Here is a 19,172-nt window from a genome sequence, read left to right on the forward strand (position 1 = left end):
ATAAAGTCAACCATTTTCAAAAGTTTGTCTTGAGTCTACTCATCTGTGCCTGCAGCTGCAGTAATATGAATATTACCTGAGCATTCAGTGTTCTTACAGAAGAGTTGGATTAAAAGACTGATATCATTGTCAGCTCTGAGCAGAGGAAGCTCCCAGACAAGCTTAGCTTAGTATGAACACAGAGTCAGGAGGAAACAGCTCACCAGTAGCTCTGTGAACTAGAAAAGTGCACTCAGTAGGAGATATCCACCAGGCGGTCACCTGAGCTGATTGTGGTCACTGTAGACAGCAGATGTGCTGCAGTGAGTTTCAGAAGCGTCTCAGAAGCTAATAAAAATACACTCTTCATCTATTGTTGACAGAGCTGCAGCGTATTTGGCAGAGCAGTTTGGTTTCTCCTGTCAACAGGCTCTGTGTGTGAATTATAGGTAAGATAATTATTAGGATGAATGATTTTAATAACTAAACACAGCCAGAAATCTTTGATCCATGTCGTTCATAACTAGACTTTGAACAATATCAACGTTTAACAATACAGCCTACTTCCTTGTGGTAAAAGCACAAACAGAAAGGAAAATTGACTAAATCATAAAAATCTTCCAGTTTACAAAATCGGGCAGGTAAAATGCTCCATGTGTCACAGTTCAAAGACAAAATCCCACGAGCTCGACTCAGAAGGCAGATAAACTGAGCAAGGAGTTTCTACTTGGAAAAAATACAGGGATACAAAAATCCAGGCAGTTAGCAAAGTATCAAGGGGTTGGGATGAGGGTGAATATGAAAAAATACAGGCAAGGTCAAAATCCAGATAAGAATCACAAAACAGATATCAAACAGTGGAAAGCTAAGGCACATGGCACAAAGACAATCTGGCAGACTGACAGTGAAAGTGTCCCAGTAAATATAGAAGGGAGCTAATGAGAGGATGAGGAAGAGCTGAGTGATGATTAGCAGGTGGAGTGAATCTACTGATGGGAGGGCAGCCAGTGGGAACAGAGTCAGTTAATGTACAAACATCCCAAATGAATAAATGAATGATAAATACAGTGTAATTCAAAACCATGACACCTTGCTCCTGGCATGGAACAACGCCATGTGCAGGGTAGAATGGTAGAATTGTCCCTCCTGGCTCCCTTACAGTCAAGGTGGCACCAAAGATAACAAAAATTAGGATTTATTCATTGTGTATCATGCCTAACTTTAGTGGCTCATGACATGTTGGGTTTTGGAATGAATCTGCAGATGTTCAAAATGAGACCAAACTTTTCTATGGATGTCATTTTGAAAATACTGGGGTGCACAAGTTCATTATTAGCCACAAAACTGTAATAACCATTTATCAAACAGCTCTTTAGTCAAAAATAGAGTGGCTGTATTTTCACCATTTTGTCTTGTTTGTTATAAATAGATTGTTGTCATAAATTAGGGGTGAGTGTTGCAGTTTTTTCATAAGAGGGTTCAAAGAAAAATATAATGCTGAATGGTGTTGCCTTTTTATAAAATTAAATAATATAAACTTCAGACGTCATGTGGAATTCCTCATTAGCCACCTGCTCCATTTCCCAGCTTTTGTATCCTCCACCCAGAGTTCACACTGTTTTCACACAGCATAGCTACACTGACAGAACTGAACCTCCGAGCTGCCTGTCAAACAGGAATCAAACCATAAACCTGCTTCAGACAGTCCAGACTGAGTGGAGTCCTGTGGGGATCAACAGATGTGAAGTCTGGCAGCTGGCGGTTGCTCGCTCTGCTGCAGTTCAGCGGCTAACAACCAGAGCTAGCTGCTAATAGCCAACGCTACATACAGTGCAACAAAATCCAAACATCTATTCAACAACTCCACCCTCCACAGTCAGACACACATGCTGCTTATTTACTGACGAATTACAGCTCACATCTCGTGCTAACAGCTGACACTGCTCTGGTGTGAGTGTTTTGCAGGTTAGCAAAACATCCTGGTGCTGACTGTTACCCCCTTTATATGCTCTGATCTTGTTCCTCTCATACGGAATCAGAAAATATAATTTAGAGTTTAAATATAATTTCCTAGTTTTAAACAGTTTTCCAATACATTTCATGGGGGATAAATAACTCCAATATAGTGAGTGGCAGTAATGCATCTTAACACTGGTTGCCACCCGCCATAAAACCAAGAAGAAGAAGAAGAAGAAGCAGACACTCCCTCCTCCCAGTGCCAAGAAAAAGCAGAACAAACAGCTGATCCAGCACGGTCACTTTTTTATCAAAACAAGATGAAAAATCTACTTTTGCTGCTTCTCTTGTGTCACGTGTCGTCATCAGGTGAGATCACACTGTGAATATTTGCTTCACTTTCCACTGGGCTCTGTATTTGGTTCCTGCATAGCTCCAGGAAACACTTTTAAGTTCACTTTCACTTCTACAGTAGGCTACTTTAGAATTTGGTAAGACTGTAAGTTTAAAATGGATCACAGTCACACTGAATATATCATATTTATGATGAAGGTGATGATGATGTGTATATTTAAACTGAATGTTCCTCATTTGTCCTGCAGTAAAACACTCCCTGAAGTTTTTCTTAACTACATCTTCTGGAATCCCAAACTTCCCACAGCTTGTGGTTGCTGCAATGGTTGATGACCTTCTGACGGGTTACTGTGACACCAATATAAAGAGAATACAACCAAAACAGGACTGGATGAAAACAGCATTAGAAAACAATCCGCAGCATTTGGAGTGGTACACTCAATACTGTTTTGAGATCCTGCCACATATATTCAAAGCCAGGATGGACAACTTGAAGCAGCACTTCAACCAAAGTGGAGGTACAACTTGTATTTCATTCTTACTGTTAAAGTGCTCTGTATCTTAGCTGTAAAGTAAAGTGACCCTCACTCATTCCCACAGTATGATATTTCAAAACATCGATAGTCAAACCAGAAAAGTGCACTCAGTAGAGCACTGGTTCCCAGCACTGCGAGGCCTTCTTGATTTAAAGGAGTGTAAGAAATTTTTTCTTTCATATACAGTCCGCCTATAACTCAGCCTTTCATTTTATGTCTATGAAGAAAAGTAAATTAAATTGTTATTTTTAAAGTTCTGATTATTATTTAAGTTATAAAATCTCCCATGATAGGTGCATAGTAAAGACCTGAGCATAAGCTATATTCATAGAGCCTTCAGTCTTTGTGAAACGGCCCCATCCTGCCACAGAGCTTATAGAACAATGGCCAAACATCTGGGAGATGAAAACACTGAATTTGTTAAAAAATGAACTGATCAAGTAAGACTGTTGAAATAAAGATAAGACAGAGAACTGTGTAAAGAAGTTCTAAAAATATCAGGAAAACTCATCTCTGGTGTAAAATTCACAGAAATAACGCTGCTCAAAATTCTGACTCATTTTGCACAACTTCCTGCAATGATTGAGTTCACTATTTGAGTTAATTGTAAAGTTTCAGTTGTTCTTCACTGTTATTGTTATGCATTGAATATAATATGAAATATCCATAACATATGTCACTTAGTTATGATAGAAAAGGGGTTCCTTAAGGAAAAAGGTTAGGAACCACTGCAGCAGAGTACAGATCTCCACCAGGCAACCAAGCAGCTGCCTGGGTTTCAAGTCTGGACAAGTCTAGTAGTTTCAGCTCTATAAACTCCAGCCTTGCCCAGTTTGCTCACTTGGTAATCCAAGGAGTTGAGGTTATGCAATAAATATAGTTCAGTGAATTCCTGGATAACTGTCAGTTGTACTGGTCACTGGAACCTGGGACTGCATCCAAGACTAAGGGTATAAGATAGCACCAGTTCAGATATGACAGAAAGTGAGGGGGAGAGAGATGAGGTCCTCAGCTGGACACCAACCAGTAACACTGCAGCTCATGTTTGGCATCTTAAAGGAATGTTTCACCCACAAAATGACCATGTGTAAATCAGTTAGTCTCACCCTGTTACCTTGAATTTGTGAAGGAAACTTTATTGTTCTCGCATGTCTCCATGGAAAACAGTGAACATATTGATTTATTGATTGATTGGGGAACACATTAAACAACAGCAAAACTACATCATCTTAAAATATATGGTCACCTTTGTAACTTTTAAACTGTGAAATAGAAATTGGGTTTCATCACTTATGTGAAGAAAAAGTGCACTGATGATCTGCTCTTGAATCATAAACACACCAAAAGACTGAGCGTCACACAATGTACAATATGTTTAAGATCATCTTTCCACTGGAGGTATCATCTGTACATCACTGTTAATTACAGTCTCTGTTTCTCAGGTATCCACGTTTTCCAGAGGATGATTGGCTGTGAGTGGGATGATGAGACTGGAGAGGTTAAGGGTTTTATGCAGTATGGTTATGATGGAGAAGACTTCATATCATTGGACCTGAAGACACTGACATGGATCGCTCCGAAACCACAGGCTGTCGTCACCAAACTGACATGGGATGCTGACAAAGTCAGACTAATAGACTATGAAAACTACTTAACTCATGTTTGTCCTGAGTGGCTGAAGACTTATGTGGCCTTTGGAAATAGCTCTCTGCAGAGAAAAGGTAGAATCACATGACCTGATGTAGTTTCATTAACATAACAATGTTCATACAACCTGCTCAGAATGAACTCCTGTTGTATTTTCACTCCAAACTTATTTTTGACTGTTTTCTGTGGCGGTAAAGTTTGATTTAGCTCTCACCAATCAGTAGAGACTGACATGTTGGAGTGCTCTGTTTCTGTCCATCACAGCGGAGACTTGGGGTGTGTCTCAAAATCGCATACTTTCGTTACTACACTTCAGTTTAATACACTGTGTACTAGGGGTGAGTGGGATCATAAATGAAAAACTGTTTTTTTATAGGGGAGGGGGGTGATACTAATTGTTGACCAACTGTGATCGACTGTGAATATGACAAGAAATGATGTAAGACCGGGTTTGGCAACAGGTCAGTAGCCTCCTAGCCTGTTTTATTAAAACGGCGCGTCCGTTACGGGGTGAAAGGACACGGAATTGTTTGCGCTTTTACGCACGGGTCGGTGGTGAACTGGTGCACATGACTCGTGCTACGGACGGACAGACGGACTCGGTGCCGCTTAAAAACAGGTAATACATCAGGCTACATCTTTCCCACATCAAATATCCATAATCGCCTTGACCCGTGCGTAAAAGCGCACACAATTCCGTGTCCTTTCACCGCGGATGCAGTGATTTGATGGCCCGGTACTCACTGTAGCCCACTCTTATAAGACCCAATATTAATAATAAGTTACTGTGGACCTATATGCCATGCTTTTTTAATAAAAAAAAATACCAGATGAGTTCGCTGAAAACAGGTAATGTCAGCCTGAATTAATCGCTGACATACATGGGAAATTCGGCTTCTACAGGCTCACCATACCTTACTGTCAGGACTCAGGGACCAGAATTCGGGATGGCGGACCGTCGGAATGGCGATATTTCGGAGTGGCGGCCTGTAACCGTTGGTTAAATGGCCCGTTTGGTTGGTATTCAGATAACTGGGGCTTTACTAGTATAATGCAATAGCACCACCCAGCGGTGAAACCCACGCACACTTTGACACAAAAAAATTGACCCACTCTAAATGTTCAGAGATTTTTGTACACGAACTCACCCCTACTCTGTACTAGCCTATGTACTTCTTGCGTGGTGCACTAATTTCAACAGGCCAGTGTTGTTTCAAATCGCAAACTACCATTTTGCACTCACTGGAAATGACGACGGCTTTTTAACGACCTCTACTTCCTCATGTTTGTTTTCTTCTTAAATGACAAATTGCAAACAGACAGTGGAGCATCATTGCCAACATTTGACTGCTGTCTCCACCCACACTTAAACCAATCCTACGTCACAACATCAGTGCTGATTAAAATGTGCTGCCTTAGCTAGGAGCAAGTTAGCTACCCAGCAAATGCTAACATTAGCTAGCAAACTAATGTTAGCACTCGCATTACTGTTCACAGAACCAAATCATTACAGACCCAACAAACATCACTGACACCTTTTATTTAACAACAGTACTGGTACTTAGTGCAAAAAACATGTATAACCAACATGCTCCGTGTTATCCCCGCCATGTCATGACCGCGGCCCAGCGGTCTCTCGGACTACCGACCGGTGGCACTGACGTCACATATCATGAAGACCCTGGAGAGACTCGTCCTTGAGCAGCTCAGGCCTATGGTCAGGCCGCACCTGGATCCCCTCCAGTTCGCCTACCAGCCCCGGATTGGAGTTGAGGATGCCCTCATTTACCTGCTGAACCGCATCTACGCCCACCTGGACAAGCCGGGGAGCACTGTCAGGGTCACGTTCTTTGACTTCTCCAGTGCTTTCAATACCATCAGGCCTGCTCTACTGGGTGACAAGCTGACGGCGATGCTGGTGAATCCCCCCCTTGTGTCCTGGATTGTGGATTACCTCACTGGCCGACCACAGTACGTGCGCTTACGGCACTGTGTGTCAGACACAGTGGTCAGCAATACCGGGGCTCCACAAGGTACTGTCCTATCTCCTTTCCTCTTCACCCTTTACATCACGGACTTCAGCTACCAGACAGAGTCTTGTCATCTTCAGAAGTTTTCTGATGACTCTGCTATAGTTGGATGTATCAGCAAGGGTGAGGAGGCTGAATACAGGGCTGTGGTGAATAACTTTGTCTCATGGTGTGAGCTGAACCACCTGCAGCTCAACACAACAAAGACAAAAGAGCTGGTGGTGGATCTGAGGAGAACGAGGACACCAGTGACCCCAGTTTCCATCCTGGGGCATAACGTGGACATTGTAGAACACTACAAGTACCTGGGTGTGTTCATAGACAATAATCTGGACTGGACTAAGAACACTGAAGTCCTTTACAAGAAGGGACAGAGCCGCCTCTATTTTCTGAGGAGGCTCCGCTCCTTTAACATCTGCCGGACTATGCTGAGGATGTTTTATGAGTCTGTGGTGGCCAGTGCTATTCTGTTTGCTGTGGTGTGCTGGGGCAGCAGACTGAGAGTAGCCGATGCCAACAGACTCAACAAGCTGATCAGAAAGGCCAGTGACGTTGTGGGGGTGCAGCTGGACCCTTTGACAGCAGTGTCAGACAGGAGGATGCTGTCAAAGGTGCGGGCGATACTTCAGCATGGCTCTCACCCTCTCCACAACACTCTGGTCGAACTGAGGAGCACCTTCAGCCAGAGACTGATTGTTCCTAAATGCACCACTGAGCGCCACAGGAAGTCATTCTTACCTGTGGCCATTAAACTATACAACTCCTCCCTTTGATTATCGGACTCATTTGGCTATTTATAAAACAAAACACACAATATAATTACTCATTCTTATTTCATTTATAACGCTACAACCTTTTCATTGTATATTGTATATATTTCAGATTGTCTACTTTACTATTTTTATTATTTATTTTAATGTCTACTTTAATATTTATTTTATTTATTTCATTGGCTATTTTAGTATCTTATTTATATCTTCATCTTTATCTCTTGTTTCCTTTCATACTGTATTTCTATTTCTACTTTGCACGGAGCATTGGAACAAAAACAATTTCCCCCCGGGGATTAATAAAGTATTCTGAATCTGAATCGGAATCTGAATCAAAAGCTGAGAAGTTTGCTACATTACAAGGATGGTGACAGCTGAGGGTGAGAGGTGTCTATCATTCTACACTCAACTTTTGGACCGTTTTGTTTGCGCCAGTAGTACACTGCATTTTCCTGTACTATGCAGTGTGAATGCACTTAGCGCACTTGTGTGAAGAATTTTCACACCTTCTGTTGTTGATTGAGATCACTTTTAGACTGACCAGCAACAATTATCCTCCAATGGTATGAACAAGCATTCAAATTTACTGTGCAAAAAAGAGTATAACTCACATATTCTGTGTTTGCTTCTCTCTGTGCAGACCTTCCCTCAGTGTCTCTCCTCCAGAAGTCTCCCTCCTCTCCACTCAGCTGCCACGCTACAGGTTTCTACCCTGACAGAGCCATGATGTTCTGGAGGAAAGATGGAGAGGAGATTCATGAGGACGTGGAGCTCGGAGAGATCCTCCCCAACCACGATGGATCCTTCCAGATGAGTGTTGACCTGAACCTTTCATCAGTCCCACCTGAAGACTGGAGGAGGTACGACTGTGTGTTTCATCTCTCTGGTGTGAAGGACCACATCGTCACCACACTGGACAAAGCAGTGATCAGGACCAACATGGGTAAGAGTGACAGATGTGAGAAAGATGTATTTAGCTTACGTTAGTTGTCCTGCAGTTCATGATTTTTCACTGCTTTGGTGCTGGAAGGGTCTGTTAATGTGTTCATGCTGAATAAATCAAAATTTCAGTACTCACAGATATTATATCAGTCTTTTAATAACGCACAGCAGTGTCAAAAAACGGACACGTTTCAGCACTTGGCTTTCCTCAGCGTTAATGAGCAAAGTCGGTGTAACCCACATACATAACAGCCAGGACCTTGCTGAATACCTCCAGCTGGCATGAATCAATCAATCAACCAATCAATCCCAAAGATCCACAGAACAAGATATGGAGAAGACAATACAAAGAGTGGCCAATAGGTATCCTAAGCCTATACAATTAAAATAATCAGATGACCAACCTCAGTACATCAAAAAATCTCAACAGTGACTGATCAGATAAAATATTGAACAGATCAAGTATCAACAAATATGTAAACGTCCCGAAATAAACAAAATAAAAAGTGTAAATCATCTAAAGGTAAATATTACATAATGGCTATATCAGCCAAACAAGCAGTAATCAAAATACAATAATCAAACAGTACCAGTAAACAATGTAAATAAGCATCCTTAAATTACAAGATAGAAAAGATGAGCCTCCTATCAACAAGACCGAATGGGTTACATGTCGAACATATTAATCATACCCGATGACGAATACGTGCACATCCTGACACACAACTCTGAAATAAAACGGGAAACCAACATCTCTCTTCCAAAGTTTAGTGTCAGGAAAATACATATCTAATATGCAGGATGACATCCCATGATTACTCCAGTTGTAACATGACTGGTAAAACTACATACTAACAATAACCAATGTATGCATGTAATGCTGTCAGCTAATCATATACAGGACACCCACATAATAAGTTACGTTTGTAATATACAAGATCAAAACACATTCTTAACGGGGCAAAAAGTGAAATCGTTTCACCGCTAGGTTTGCTGTTGTGCCCTGCCTGTAGACCAAAACAAAGTGTGTCATGAGCCACTCCTCCCTCTACCTCTGCTCTCCACCCCCCACCCCACTCGCCTCGTTTGTGCAGCCAAGCACGCAGCATCTCCATGGACTATTACATCCAGACGGTCCCGGTGTTTCTTCCGCAGGCTCCACTTCACTCAGCTGCCCGATATACCCGCTGCTTCTTCTCACATTAACCTGAATAACAAACCAGGGGTAACTGGCTGTGCTGGCTGCTGAGTGAAGTGGAGCCTGAGGAGGAAGCACCAGTCCCGGTTTCACTACAGGCAGATTCACTCGCCACAGGGGCGAGGAAATAAAACCTAAACAGCCAACTTAGTTTGGCTTAGTTGTGTTTAGCTATTTCCCTGCTTTCCTGTTAGTGTTAGCACTAGTCGGCTGCCATGCTAACGTCCCTACTCTTCTCCGTGAGGCTGAGCCGTGAGCCCGCAAGCCCGCGAGCCCGCCAGGCTCACAGAGAAGAGTAGGGACGTTAGCGTTAGCACAGTGGCGATTGCTCTAAGACTGCAAGGGAAGCTCAGCTTCCCCTAAAATGTCAAAAAAATAAGTGGTCAAATATGTACTGTTGTGTTTACATTTCATTCAGTAGCACTAGAGCTACTATGGCTACTGGAGTAGCTTGCAGCTATGGAGTGCTTCTACCAGCTCCTTTAGTCACTGAGCCTCGCCTCCATCTCAGCAAATATATAACATTTATTACAGGTACCATCATCATTGAAGTAGGCAGGGAAATAGCTAAACACAGCCCGCCAGGCTGTTCGCCAGGCTACATTTTACAATGCTAATTGCAAATGTTAGCTGGGCTGCCGGGCTACTCACCTATCACAACCGTAATGCCTGACCCATTGCTGGGTCAGAGCCGCTAATAACTCAAGCTCCGGACATTAACCCATGCTACGATTGTAACATTAAATTTAATTGAATCGACATAGCCCCATGTGCCTAACATTACTGTAACACTAATTAAAACAGACATTTGACTCCGCCATTTCACTTCGAAAATACGCTCTGCCATTGCTCACTGGCTGTAGCCTTTTATAGGGAGGGAGGGCCAAGGGCTCCGAGGGGGGGGGGGGGATTCACATGAATGTATATGAACGCGCAGCCAGACCGGCTTGTAAACAAGGGGCTGGAGATCAACACAGAGAGAGGGTGTGTGAGGTCATGTTATACTCCAGATGAAATTACACCTCTAGTTCTTCACATAGCAATTTTTTAATTCCTTCAATCTAGAAATGATGAATTTCACTTATTGCTCCTTTAAAAAACAAGAAAATACCAGTTCTTCGTTTAAAGGGCCAGTGTGTAATATTTGGCATGGTTTATTATTAAATCTGAATCTGAATCTGAATATTCTACCCATTAATATGTTTATATAAGTGTATAATCGCTATAAAATAAAATTCATTTGATTTTCGTAGCCTTATAATATATATATATATATATATATATATATATATATATATATATATAGCAAGGGCCTTGCTTTAGAGAGGTCGCCATCTTGCGCCGCCGTGTATGTATGGCAGACCGAGCAGACAATCCAGCCAGTCAGAGAACACGTTTCGTGTGTATAAACCACACGAAGAAACCAACGAAGACAGCGGAAGGAAGGAAGAAGGAGGAAGAAACAGCAGAGAGTGTAAGTAGTTCGTCGATAGAGAGTAGTGAAAAGTTTTTTAGTTATAAAGTTTGCGAATGGACCACACTTACCATGCAACAGGAGAGAATGAAGCCGAACCGTCATCTGCGAGGAAAAGAAGACGCAACTTCACTCCTTGTGATGCACTCTCTGCGGCGCTTTTCCTCCTGATGATATATCTCCCCAACAATGGTAGCACCGAATCCCATTCTGTGCAGCAAAATGGGAGCGGAGGATTCAGCCTCTCTCCTCGCCCTCTCAGCATCCAAAACATGGATTTCCTCATCTGTGTACTCCGGCTCAACCAGGTATGGCTCTGGGTCTGTGTCCGCTACAAGAAACTCTTCAAAATCGCGTTCAAAGTCGTCCATTGCAGCTACTGTAGTCCGGAGATATTGCTAGGCTAAATAAACAGCTGAGCTCTGTTTACTGGCTATGCTGTCAGTCAGTGTGCGGGCTGGAGATTGGTGGAGCAGAGAGGGGAGGGGGTACCCGCTAGGTACTGTAAACAAGTATGTGTGTATTAAGTGTGTGTGTTACGCTAGAAGAGTTTGGGACGGAGTCTTTTACCCCCTGGAGTGTTACCGGAGTTTTTGGAGCGCTCAGATAAACTGGCCTTTTTCCCGAATGCTACTCTGGTCTCCTGCTCGTGAGTGATTCATTACAATATCGTAACATGGTTTAGATTTCTAAATAAACATTCACCTCGTCGCTAGATAGACCTACTCCTGAAAAACTCGTGTCTGCGCAAGGCTTTTTGTCCCCATGAGGCCACCGTCATTTACCCGACGGGGAGGGGGGTGAGCGAGTGAGCCCTGCAATCTAGAATTTGACCACTGATGTCACTGTTTTCAACAGTTTTCAACCCATTTTACACACTGGCCCTTTAAGCCCCTGGGATGTTCAGTTTGTAAGTAATGTATCCAATAAGCTTCTCTCTGGAGAAGTTTCTTCTCTCTATCCCCTCCTCTCAGAAGTGGTCTGACCAACTCAATCCCCATAAAGCGTAAACTACAAACTCCATGGCCGGCCATATTAAAGTGCCTGGCAACCGGAGATCTCTCATCACCATTTCTGATGCTACTCTTACGTTTGGAAATCCTAATTCTCAGTTCTCTTTTTGTCTTGCCCACATAGTATAAACCACAAGGACATTTCAACAGGTAATCTACATGTGTGGACCGACATGTGATTCTATTCCTGATCTTCATTTTATTACTTGTGTGGGGATGTGAGAACTGGTCTCCTTTAATCATAGCATTGCAGCTTATGCAATTCAAACAAGGAAAATTACCTGGGGAAGGAGAACTTAAAAAATGTTTAGGTTTAACATAAAGATCTGTCTTAACGAGTCTGTCACTCAAATTCTGAGGTCGCTTTGTAGCGAATATAGGATGGTTCACAAACTCATGGCCCACAACGGGATCACTAGATAAAATATGCCAGTGTTTTCTGACACTATGTTTAACTGACTGAGAAATCGGAGAAAATGTTGTTGACAAAATAAGGGGCTGCTTTTTGGGAGGAGGGGGATTCGATACTAATAGACTGTCCCTATTTTTTTCATGAACCCGAGTAGGGATGCACCGAAATGAAAATTTGGGGCCGAAGCCAAATAATATTAAACGCTTGGCCGAATACCGAGTACCGAATACCAAATATTGTTGTTTAGTTTTTCATTAGTTTTTACAGATGAACTCCCTCCAGATTAGTGTTGTCATGGTACCAAAATTGGGACCCATGGTACGATACCAATGAAAATATCACGGTTCTGAGTAGTATCAGGATACCACAGCAAAAATGAGGCAGATGTGCCTTTTATCATTTATAAAAAGATTAATCACTTTTCTATAATACATCAATGATATTTCAATGGAATAAATTACTTATTGACTTATTCATACTTCAAAAACAGCATCAATAAGTGATTAACATGGGGGGATCAAAATAAAATAAATAAAATAAGAATCCACCAGCCACCCTCCTCCCCTGACAAGTAAAGAACAGTCCCTCCATAAGTAAAGAACAGTCCCTCCATAAGTAAAGAACAGTCCCTAAAGTGCGGTGAGGTTTGTGGACCGTTACCTGCCACAATGACAGAAATGTGAACGGCTCGTTTCTCCTCTGACACGTCACATACCTGTGTTTGACTGGCTCAGCTGTTCAGGTACTACTGGGCAGTCATGACGCCAAGAAGAGGATATTATTGGAGCCGACTTCTCCGTCGCCGCCAGTAAGCTGATGGCCGCCGTATTTGACAGGAATACATTACTGTCTGTGTCTGTGACCCCCGTTCAACCCACATCCGGTGGGATTCGCCTATCGTTTATGCTGGTGGTTGAAATGTGTACTCACACAGCGTGCTGAATGATTTAAGCCTATTTTGCTCGCTCAAAACTATTTTTAGTCGCAAATGCGAGTGCGGTGATGGACAGATTGCCATACTGCCAACACTTTACTCCGCCCGTCACGGCACGCTGTTTGATTGCGTTATCAAAACATGCCGCTATTATTCAGCCTTGCTTTTAACTTATTCCACAGACATAAATTCAACAGACCCTGATCATACCCCTTCTCTCGAAAACGGTCACACGTGATATCAGCCTGTTTCTCAAACTCTGCCTCGAAGTTACAAATTCTCTTTATTCTTAACAAATGACTATAAGGCAACTCTTTTTTAGGCTATGGGGATGATAGCTCGAAAAATGCAAGTAATTATTCCTATCAGTCTTCTTTCTTAAGACAGTCGTCTGTAACAGTTTCGATTTATCTACTCTCACATCCAAAAAAGCTACTGTTTCTCTGCTTGCCTCAAGTGTGAAAGAGATTGATTGATGACAGCTGGAGGTATTCAGCAAGGTCCTGGCTGTTATGTATGTGGGTTACACCCACTTTGCTCATTAACGCTGAGGAAAGCCAAGTGCTGAAACGCGTCCGTTTTTTGACACTGCTGTGCGTTATTAAAAGACTGATATATATGATATCTGTGAGTGCTGACATTTTGATTTATTCAGTTTATGATTTTTGGGTCGGCACCCGGTGATTTTTCAGACGGTGAGTCGAGCATGCCAATTCTTTTTATTTTGTGAACATGTTAATGCTACCACATGGACAAAAAGCCTAACCTGTCAGAGAGTGTGTTAGCTACCTCAGCATTGGGTAGTTTAGCTTTTGTCCTCCAGTTTAGCTGGGAAGTCATCTTCAAAAAATAATGATAAACCAATGCACATTGCTCGCCCCCTGATCTCTGGTCAGATCCTGTGAGCTTAACAAGATCATTTTAAAGTCAAAGAAAGTTTAAACATTTTATAGACCACATTGTTTTTACCACACAAATAACAGCTTTGCTCTGCGTGTCCATTCTTTAGTGAACTCAGAATCATACAGTACATGGCCAATGTTGAACTCTCCACAACATTTCCATTGAATCTAATTTGCTAAACTGAAGACAACTTTGATCATTTCAGTTTAGATTTATTTATTTTCTTATATTATGATTCAGGTATTATTATGCCTCTGCTCCGGCAGTAACTGTGGCATGAGGCATTGCGCATTCAGGTTGTCCGTCTGTGCCATACTTGTGAATGTGATACCTCAAGAGCACCTCGAGGGGGTTTCCTGAAATTTGGCACAAATGTTCACCTGGTCTCAAGAAATAACTCATTAGATTTTGGTAGTCAAAGGCCATGGTCATTGTGACCTTATATCTGACTCATTTTCATGAACGCAATATTTTGATAAGGTCACTGTGACCTCACACAATATAGTTTTGGTCATAACTCAGGAATCCATACTCTACTTATGACAAAATTTCACACAGCTGTCTGATAGGACAAAAAGGTTAAAGGTCAACTTCACTGTGACATCATAATGTTCTGCAAAAACACTTTTCTGGCCATTATTCAGCGTCATAACTCAGGAACAGAAAGAGAGACATTTGGTCAGATACTGAATTGGTGACACTAATCTTGGGTGTCCACCTTGAAACTGTGCTGATTGTTTAGATCCTCTGTGCTGTCGGGGGGAAGATGTGTGTGAAGCATCCATGTTTTCATAGACATGGGTATAAACTGTGAGTGCGAACAACCATGAAGAGGTAATTCTAGTTTTTGCCAAAATGTGCCACAGTGTCTGTCTTTTTAAATCCAACACATGTCTCGTATTTGAGTCCTTTGGGCAAAAGTGATCATTGTGTTTTATTATTTAAGGTCATCTGTTGTACAAAAGCATTGAGTAATGAATTAATAAGAAAAAAATAGAATAAGGCAAATTTAGAGCAAGCATGCAGGGAATTGGAAAACTTTGATTGGAAATTACATTTAGCTAATCACGATGTTGATAAAAAAAAAAAAGCAGACTAATTAAAGCGAAGCTGAATGAAGTGGAGGATGAGTTTGTACCTAGTAGTAAAATCCTAAAAAAAAATTATGATAAGAATGAAAAACAAAACTTTTCCCTAGACAACATTATGAAAAGTAAAATTAATGAAAAAAATATCCTTGCAAGAAAGGCAGTAAGCAGTAAAAACCCAGAGGTACAACAGGAGTATTGCAGAGTTAGAAACTGTGAAAATGAGAACACGAAATTTAAGAAAAAATTATGAAGAAGATTTAGCAAGGCAATCTAAGCAGAGTCCAAAGGTTATCTGGAATTATATAAATGAGAGGACAAAAATTAGGACTTCAGTTGGAGATTTGTATACTGACCAGAATAACATTAAATCCCCTAAAACGGACAAAGATAATGAAAAGGTGTCAGAATACTTCAGCAGTGTATTTGTGAAGGAACCTGAAGGGCAATTTCCTGAACTGCCAGGATTGGAAGTCCAGCAAACAGAACCTTTTATGATAACTACTTGGACAGTGTACAGCTTCAACAGAATATTATCATCTACAAATCACCAGGACCAGATGCAATACATCCTAGGACTTTAAAGGAACTGGCTTGTAGGATTGCTGAACCTCTAACAATATTATATAATCAATCATTAGAATCAAAGTTACCCTGTGAATGGAAAGAGGCACAAATCAGTGCAATTTTCAAAGAAAGAAATAGATCATTAGTAGGAAACTACAGGCCAGTTAGTTTTACAGCCGTAGTATGTAAGACAATGGAAAAGCTAATCAGGACGTATATTGCTGATCATGTGAAATCAAATAGTCTTTTCAGCGATAAGCAGTATGAATTTATATCTGGAAGATCAACTACACTTCAGCTTCTCTCAGTTCTTGACAAGTGGTCTGCAGCTTTGGATAGACAGTCTGTTGATTGCATAGATATGGACTTCCAAAAAGCTTTTGATACAGTTCCCCATGAAAGACTACTGTCAAAACTAAAATCCTATTGTATAGATGACAGAGTTACAGACTGGATACAGTGCTTTTTAAGTAATAGAAAACAACAGGTGGTGGTAAATGGTGCCACTTCTGTCTGGAAACCAGTGACCTCTGGAGTTCCACAGGGATCTGTGTTGGGGCCTGTTCTGTTTGTTGTTTATATAAATGATTTACCAGATATGTTACAATCTGATGTGTATCTTTTTGCGGACGATACTAAAATGTTTAGAATAATTACTAAGGACACCGACGCAGCCCATCATCAAGAAGATCTCCATAGCATGAGTAACTGGTGTGATGAGTGGTTATTGAAATTAAATTAAGAAAAGTATAAACATTTACACACTGGGAAATCTAATGACAATAAAATTAATTGTGCTATTGGAGAATTGGTGGTCAAGCATATGGATGAGGAAAAGGACATACGTGTACTGGTCGATAGTTCACTTGAATTCCACGCACACATTTCAGAAAAAGTTAAAAAGGCAAACTCCATGCTGGTGGTTATAAGATTATAAGATCATAAGAACCTTTCAAAATTTATGTAGGAAATATTTTTGCCATTATACAAATCCCTGGTGAGATCACATCTTGAATTTGCAAGCTCGGTCTGGTGTCCTTATAAATTAAAATACATAGAAAAGATTGAGAAGGTTCAAAGGAGAGCTACTAAATTAGTCCCAGGTCTCAAAGAAATGTCATGTGAAGAGAGGTTAAGAAAATCGCAACTACCAACTTTAGTATACAGGACACATGATCGAGGTTTATAAGTTTGTTCATGGAATATATGATACCACAGTTGAGCCTGTTGTAAACTTTTCGTATAGTCAGTATGAGTTAAGAGGGAACTCCCTAAAAGTATTCCAGTATTTTTCTGAAAAGAGAAAAAACTTTTTCACACTTCGTGCTGTAAAGGCATGGAATGAGCTCCCAGAGGATGTGGTGCGGGCTCCTTCAGTTAACTCTTTTAAACACAGGCTGGATAGATTCTGGTCAACAAAGGCTGTTCTGTATGATTATAGAGCTGATTTGTGATTATGAACTAATGTGATTTCATCAAGTTTATTTTGGTACTGTATTGTATGATTTTGTTTTGTGTGTGGAGTCTGGTGGAGCAAGTCAGTCTTAGTTTACAGCAACAAACCCACATGTATGTATGTATGTATGTATGTATGTATGTACAGTATGTATGGATGGATGGATGGATGGACTTCTGCTCAAACCTGCTTTATCTGTACCGGGCCTATGTTTTATTTTTGTTTTTGTTGTTGTTATCAGAGAAGCCCAGTGACATCACCGTCCCCATCACTGCAGCAGTGGTTGTTCTCGTCCTCGTTGTTTCCACTGGATTCATTGTTTACAAAAAGAGGAAAGGTGCTGTTTAACTGGCTTTTTTAGTTCTTTGATTTTGGTCTTTGAGTTGATGCTTTTATCCTGGTTGCATTTGAATTGAATTGAAACAAAAATCAGTTCCCTGCAACTCAATTTTATACAACCAACAGTAAGTGCTGTCAGGCTCAGAGCCTGTCAGTCACAATAATACGACTAAACTACAATGATGTAGTAGAAAAGAGATAAGTAAATAAAGTAAGGACTAATCAGAAGGCTGGAATGGATTTATATATTCTGGCATTTCCGACTGTAACTGAAATTATCATCTTTTTTTTTTAATTTCAGCCAAACTTCCCCCATCTCGTAAGTAAAACTTACTCTTATTCTATTTCTACTGATCTGATAGACACTTAATGCTGCAGATTAAAACAGGTTTCACATTATTGTGCTGATTATTTCAAGTGTGTTTCTGTATTTACTGTTTATAAAAGTTCAGAGCAGGATGAGTGGACTTCACACAGTTTCACACTAACAGTTTGTTTCTGACCTCACAGCTCCTGACAGCAGCTCTGAGCTCTCTGAGAAACTCAATCCAGAAACCTGACTGACAAAAAGAGTAAACACTATGATATCTGTTACATTATAGCTTTACAAAGCTTTACAAAAAGTCTGAAAGATGGCTTCCTGCAATCAGAATGAAGTGGTTATGATTCATATGCTTGATATTCAAAAATGAAATATAATAAATTTATTCCAGATCACACATTTTTAATGTTTTACATATAGTATGTCAGATTTTTCTATTAATCTTTATTTTCTCACTTATTTTACTGTGATGCAACAAAGTGTTTCCTGTTTCTAAGAATGCTAAATAAATGTTTTTGATTATATTGTAATATTTTATGGCTTCAGAACAAATGAATTACAGGTTTCTGTCAACATGTAGAGACTGAATGCAGTGATTAAAATCACCTCTTGTGGTGGATTAGACAGGACAGGTGAAGAGACATGATTCATGACAAGTTTACCACAGGGGTTACTAACTAGTAGCTACTGGTAAGACTGGAGGAGCCACATAGACAGTGATGGTGGTTGGACAGTTGAGCGGACCATGGCAGTCATGAAGTTACCTGTTGAATCGTTGGACTGTAGTTTAGCCTGAGCAGATATGATGAAGAGATCAGGCAGCAGAGTTTCAGCTCTTTGCTTGGGTGAGTGAAGGATTTAAAGGCAGCTTAAAGATACATTAGGTCAGGATCAGAGAATGGTGTCGCCTGTCAGAGGGCTCAGATTTATAACGCCACAGCTAACCTAGGACCTAATGAAAGGTCAATCATGATTTAACATGAATAATGGGCTTCTATAGGAATCCACACAACCTCTGGCACATTTTCCTGTGTACTGATAACCATAAATGAATGTGAAAATCAAATGTATTGCTCTTTCTTTTGGTGCTGATGTTTTGCTTTTCAATAAAGTCAACCATTTTCAAAAGTTTGTCTTAAGTCTACTCATCTGTGACTATAGCTGCAGTAATATGAATATTACCTGAGCATTCAGTGTTCTTACAGAAGAGTTGGATTAAAAGACTGATATCATTGTCAGCTCTGAGCAGAGG

The 19,172-nt window shown here is 40.9% G+C and overlaps 1 protein-coding gene across 1 annotated transcript; it reads left to right on the forward strand.

Moving 5' to 3' along the window:
• The first annotated feature begins 2,165 nt into the window (after window positions 1–2,165).
• On the forward strand, window positions 2,166–19,048 carry LOC125905339 (major histocompatibility complex class I-related gene protein-like). Its single transcript, XM_049603279.1, has 7 exons — window positions 2,166–2,304; window positions 2,538–2,807; window positions 4,268–4,546; window positions 7,913–8,215; window positions 17,501–17,596; window positions 17,900–17,917; window positions 18,109–19,048. The coding sequence occupies exons 1-7, from the start codon at window positions 2,256–2,258 to the stop codon at window positions 18,156–18,158; spliced, it is 1,065 nt and encodes a 354-aa protein (XP_049459236.1). The 5' UTR covers window positions 2,166–2,255; the 3' UTR covers window positions 18,159–19,048.
• Window positions 19,049–19,172: the final 124 nt, after the last annotated feature.

Source organism: Epinephelus fuscoguttatus, linkage group LG17, assembly GCF_011397635.1.
Source record: "Epinephelus fuscoguttatus linkage group LG17, E.fuscoguttatus.final_Chr_v1".
Lineage (NCBI taxonomy): Eukaryota > Metazoa > Chordata > Actinopteri > Perciformes > Serranidae > Epinephelus > Epinephelus fuscoguttatus.